The sequence below is a fragment of the Pteropus alecto genome, unplaced genomic scaffold (assembly GCF_000325575.1).
Source record: "Pteropus alecto unplaced genomic scaffold, ASM32557v1 scaffold160, whole genome shotgun sequence".
Lineage (NCBI taxonomy): Eukaryota > Metazoa > Chordata > Mammalia > Chiroptera > Pteropodidae > Pteropus > Pteropus alecto.
In genome coordinates, this window is record NW_006429864.1 from 956,396 (window position 1) to 962,357 (window position 5,962).

The window sequence follows — 5,962 nt, forward strand, 5'->3', positions numbered from 1 at the left end:
ATATATATATATATATATATATATACAGCAATCCTACTGGGTGTGAGGTGCTATCTCACTGCAGTTTTGATTTGCATTTCTCTAATGGCTTCTGGTGAGCATCTTTTCATGGGCTTGTTATGTCTCTTCTTTGGAGAGATGTCTGTTCACGTTCTTTACTTATTTTTGAATCCAGTTGTTTGTCTTCTTGTTTCCTGGAAGCACTTTGTATCTCCCTAATTGAATCCCTATGGTTTCCCACTGTTTGAGGACCCCTGCTGAGGACTGCTCTAGGAGAGCAAGATATCTGCCCAAGGGTCCACCAACATGTTCCCTTAGTGTCCAGGACTGCACCCAGCACACAGCAGGTCCTCAATCAATGCTTGCTGCACCCCTGAATGAATGAACCACCTTGTAGTCCTGCTCTGGAATTCTTGCAAAGTGTGAAATATCAAATCTGAAAATGGTTTCACAGGTATCATATTCATGATAGATTCAAATAGAGGTGAATGAGTCGATGTGACCTCCTGCAAGCAAGGCCCTGTCTTAATGCATTCAGTCCTGAAAAGACAGTACAGTCATCACCTGGGCTTTACAGATGAGGAAGCTGAGGCAGAGAAGTGCGCTGTCTCCTTAGGTCTCACAGCTTAGCACAGGCAAGGTGGTATTTGAACCCAGTAGCCTGGCTCCAATCCACTGCTCTATACAATTTAACAGACACACTAGTTTTGAGTTTCCAGGTCTCTTTTCTGATTTGGGGGGGTCTTCTTTTTCAAGTTTCAAATTTTTTAGGTCTTCTGGGAAGAGTACGAAGGCCCTGAGCCCAGTGCTTTATGTATAAAATGACCCTAGAGGAGATTATGGGGTGACCCTATACCTCCAGGTGACATCCTCCTTTGCTGTGTAGCTTTGGGCAAGTCCCTTAATCTCTCTGGGCTTCCTCATCTGTAACAAAATCCATTCATTCATCATTTGTTCATTCATTCATCTATTCACCAGGCTTTGGCTTCTTTCTTCATCACCAAAATTAGGATGATTATCCATGTTTTCAGGTAAGGAAGTCCCAATTGGGGTAGCTGGGAGTCGGCGACTCATTTGGAACAAGGCTCCAGCTCTGTTCTGGGTGTTGGAGACACACAGATGTAAGAAAGTTGCATTTATTCATTTGACAAACATTGACGGGGAGCCCATACTGTATCCGTTCCCAGGCTCTGGAGACCCACTGGTGAGTAAGGCAGGCCCAGCTTGCCCTTCTGGGACTCATGGCCTGGTGGAGAGTTGGAAACGCAACCAGACAAGTAAAGGTACAACTCCATACAACAGCCAAAGGTCATAATAGCACTGTCTTAGAGTTTATCATTATTTGTTGAAGGCTTGGGGGCGAGGTCACAAATACCAAGACCTGGCCCTTCCCCTTGTATGTGGGGGTGACTTTCTAATTTAGGGATGTATGGACTCAATGTGGAAAGTTAACCTTGCATGTGGGTGACACTCTGAGGGTGATTTCGTCTGCCTTGGCTAGGCGCCAATCTGTCCCTTCCTTACTACAGCCCAGATAGGTAGGGGTGGGGATGGGGTGTTATGACTCTTGTTTACTAGGGAGGACAAGGCCCGGAGAAGCCAGCGACTTGCCCACCTCACACAGCCTGACAGGACAGGGAATGGTCTCCCCGTCTCACTGCCCAAGTGGGGAAGGCTGGCTGCTGGGTGCTGGCAGGAATAATAGTAAAGATATTGATGGGTAGTGTGCTCCAGATGGACGTTTTAAAACTCTTTCTTCTAAAAGCTAGCAGCAAGCCTGTGACCTAGTATTAGATACACAGATTTTAAGAGCCATTATCATACAGGGTCCAATACATAGGTGACTGAGGTCTACAGAGGGAAAATTGTGGCTGGAACCCGAAGCAGATGGGATCATCCATCCGATCCTCGATGTCCTCACCCAGAGGTTGGAGGTTAAGGGTGACCATGAAATGAAGCACTTGTCCAGTCTTCAGGTCTCCCAGCCCCAGAGAAACATCACCTCACCCTTTCCGGAGACTGGGCACGAAGGGAGGGTTTTACATCTCATTTACATGTTTGACTCCGCCCCCGACATGTCCTGCTGCCAGAGGCAAAGCGAAGGAGTTCGTGAAGTGGAGAGAGCTCCAGCTCCGGCTTCTTGGATGACCTGCCGGGTAGGACCTGGCATTACTGTCACTTTCCGGAAGAAAGAAAGGAGGCTTAGATAGAGGAGGTGACCGGTGGGAGAGAACAGTCACACAGCCAGGAAGTTGTTCCAGACTGGAGTTTTTGATTTTTTTAATCTGCTGTCTCTCCCTGGGAGTATTCCAGGTTCACCAGAGACAGGGCGATTCCTGATCCTCGCTGGTGGTCCGGGACCCCAGCATACATGGCACCAAATCTTGAAATGCACACCGTATTAAACTATAAATCTGTTGTTAAAGGATTGCTGTAATTTTGCGTATGAAATATGTGGGCAATCTATTTAATCTACGATGGGCTGGGCATTCTCAGCCAGATTATTCGACTTTATTTGCGTTTTCCATTTTGGAACCATTAACCATCCCACCTCCCCTAGGTCTTAAAAATGTTTCTGGAGACCCCGGCCGGAAGTCCCGGAAGTCTCAGACGCGCCGCTGGAGGACCAGGACAAGCCCTAGGCCCGCCCCCTCCTGAAGGGAGGGAGGGTTGTTTCACATAGAGACCTCCGCCACCGGTGCCGTCCTAGGTCCCACACGCCATCTGCGCGGAGATCAGAACACACTCCCCCAGGTCCCGCCTTGCTTCTCCCCAGGATCTCATCACAGCCCCATCCCCTCCTTGAGTTGGGCTCCAGGAAGGCCCTCCCTATTCCCTACCGCTCAGCCTTTCCCCGCTCAGCATTCTGGGAACTCAGAACAGCCCCCCGACTCCAACTCTGGCCTTGTGCTGGAGTACCAACCTCCTGGCTGGAAGTCAGAATGGTCTCCTCCCCTCGCCCCACTTCCTCCCCTCCCAGTCTCGTGGGGCTCACCACCGACTTCCCTCCGCTCGCCAGCCCTCCATCACTGGGGGCTCAGAACTGCCCCGGGCTCCGCCCATCAGAGAAGCGAGGAAGGGTGTAGGATAGACCCGCCCCTTGTCCGTCTATTCTCTCCCACCAGGGCGTCAGAATAGGCCCCTTCATCTTCCCCCCCCACCGCCCTCCTCGAGGGGTGTCATCCCAGAACCTCCATTCTGGTCCTCCCCATCCCTGGGGTCAGAACAGCTCCCCGGCCTCGCCCTCTGCCTCAGGGCCGTCCTCTCTCCCAGGCCCGCGTGCGCCCCGCGCCGCGGGCTCCACGCGGTACTTGCAGCGACGCAGCGGCTCGGTGAGGCTGCGCGGCGCGGGGTCATCCAGGTCCTCAGGCTGCAGGAAGCTGCGGTCAAGCACCTCTGCAGCCTCCTGCCAGTTGGCGAAGCAGGCGGGGCCCAGGCGCCGGATCTCGTCGGCCGCGTCAAGCGTGAGCACGTCCCCGCTCGGCTTTAGCACCACGACGGCTGGCAGTCGCTCCACAGAAAACTGGCGTCCGAGATCCCTGCAGGGCGGGCGGATCAGTGACCTCAAGCTGGGGAACACCATATCTCTCCTCCCTGTACTTACTGAGCGCCTTTCCTGTACACTGCCCTTGCTGGGATCTGGGCCGAGGGACACCATGGTAAAAAGGCAAGGCCTTTCCAAAGAGGTGACCTTTGAGCTGATATCTGCTGGAGAAGGAGAGGGAGAACTGGGGGAAAGATGAAGTAGGCAGAGGGCAAAGCCCATGCATAGGCCCTGAGGTGAGAGGGAGATTGGGGTACAGCCTTGATCACATCGGGTCCTCCAGGGTCATGGTCAAGAGTTTGAATTTTGTTCTCAGTATGAAGGAGAAGCCAGTGAGAAGCTATAGACAGCTCAAGGAGATCCCAGACCAAACCCCTCTCTAGACCAGAATCCCACACAGTCATGGAATAAAGAGGCCTGCCAGGCTGGGTCCATCACGCACAGTTCTTAATTTCTGCCCACTGGGTTCTTGGGTGGCCCTTTTCCAGGCCTCCACACAGAGAACACAGGGCACTCGCAAAGTCTCACAGAAGTAGGTTGCCAGACTTAGCAAATAGAAATATAGGACACTCAGTGAAATTTGAATCTCATATAAATAAGTAATTTTTAGTATAAGTATGTCCCATGTAATATGTGGGACAAACTTACACTAAAAAGTTATTCATAGTTTTGTGAAATTTGTATTCTACTGGCATCCTGTATTTTATCTAGCAACCATGTGGGTGGGTGGGATTGGGGGTGGGTAAAGACTGGCTCATTCTCTGTCCACATACTAGCCTGAGTGAATGTTTTGTTAAGAGGACCCTGCCTTAAACAAGGTCAACATTGGGCTACAATGCTCTGGCAGCTGACATTTCTGCCCCGGGGAGGGCAATGTTGCCAGTTCTGGGGAAGGAACCCTGTCAGCTGCAGAGGGCAGTGAGAGTGAGCCAGTGTCTCAACTCTGATAATCTTTGGTGGAGAATGAAGGTCTCCATGACCAGAAACTTCAGACTTATGTAACAACATGAACGAAATCAGAAAGTCATGAAGCCTGTAATTCACTTTCAAGAGGTTTAGCATAAACTCCACACACATGTAGAAAAAGCAAATGTGGCAAAATGTTGACAATGGCTGTGGGTTTCCTTGTGTACTTCTTCCAGCTTCTTGGTATCTTTGAAAAAATTATACAATAAAAAATTGGGGATTAAAAAGAATGAAAGTCTTACTGCAGAAAAGGGGAAAGTTCTAAAATGACCACAAACTAAAACACTGTGTATCGGGCTGCTCATTTTAAAGCTTAAATCCAGCCATCTCTCAGATCCAGTGCCCTCCATGGCTCCCATCTACATTGAGGATCACATCTACACACATTAAGGTGGCATTTGGGGCACTGCTCCACATGACTTCTCATGCCTGGAATTACTTGCAGTTCCTTGAATTGGCTGTTTTCTCTGACAGCCTCTGAGCCTTTGTCTGTGCTGTGCCCTCTGCCTGGAAATCTTCCCCTTTCCTCACTCTTTACCCTCCCACCTCCCTGTCCTTGGAGGTCTCTCTTTAAAGCCACTTCCTCGGTGAGCCTCCCCTGACACCCAAATCTCAGCAGGGCCACCCATGGCATCCTCCTTTGTCTTTCAGAACACTACTGTAGTTTGCTGTTATATATTTGAGGCTTTGTTACATGTCTGTCCCCCTACCAGCTTGTAAGCTCCCCAGAGACTAGATGGACATGGCATGTGCACCCTCCTGTGTACCCTCCAGTTCTTGGTACATGGACTGGCACACAGGGGCTGCTCATCAACTGCAGATGGAGCAGATGCATCAGTAATACTTCCCTCTCAGCAGAAACAGCCCCTCCTCCAGGAAGCCCTCCCTGACCTCCCCTCCCGCCTCACCTCCTCAGGTCATCCTCAAAGGGGAGGAAGAGCCACTTCTTGGGCATGTCCCTAAGGAACAGGTCCTGCTGCTCCTCTGTAGAGTCCTGGGACACATACACCAGGGCCAGCTGGGCAGCCCGCAGCACATAGAACTCATCTGTGAGCTGCACAAAGAAGTCCCTGAGGACTGGTGCAAAGGCCTGGCACTGCGGGCACGACCTGGCGCCAAAGAACAGCAGCACCAGCCGGTTGTCCAGCCTGCGGCTGAGTTCCGCCTCCGTGTCCAGCTCATCTTGGTCACTGTTGTTGCGGATCAAGACACGGCCGGAGAACAGGGAGGCCATGGCACCCCGTTTGGGGGCTGGGGACAGGGTGGAGGGACCTTGTGTGGTCCTGGGTGTGCTGGCCGGCTGACTGCTCTCTCAGGATTAAGAATCCTTAGGAGGCCAGTTTAGAACCTTGCTAATCTGCCTAAACCACCACCTGATTCTGACCTGATTCTGCAGGGGCTCCCAGAGGGGGCAGCTGCAAATGCATTTAAAAAACAAATGCAATATATATA

At 51.2% G+C, this 5,962-nt stretch overlaps 1 protein-coding gene across 1 annotated transcript; it reads right to left on the reverse strand.

Moving 5' to 3' along the window:
• Window positions 1-3,220: 3,220 nt before the first annotated feature.
• NXNL1 (nucleoredoxin like 1) lies at window positions 3,221-5,744 on the reverse strand. The gene is made up of 2 exons (XM_006904403.1): window positions 5,419-5,744; window positions 3,221-3,539 (listed from the first exon to the last, which is right to left on the reverse strand). Exons 1-2 carry the CDS (start codon window positions 5,742-5,744, stop codon window positions 3,221-3,223), a joined length of 645 nt encoding a protein of 214 aa, XP_006904465.1.
• Window positions 5,745-5,962: the final 218 nt, after the last annotated feature.

What these genes read in the sequence shown, in the direction of transcription:
- NXNL1 (XM_006904403.1), bottom strand. Translation starts at nt 5,744, where the DNA reads ATGGCCTCCCTGTTCTCCGGCCGTGTCTTGATCCGCAACAACAGTGAC. An exon ending in TTTGAGGATGACCTGAGGAG is followed by an intron (nt 3,540 to 5,418) that starts GTGAGGCGGGAG and finishes CCCGCCCTGCAG; the next exon opens with GGATCTCGGACGCCAGTTTT.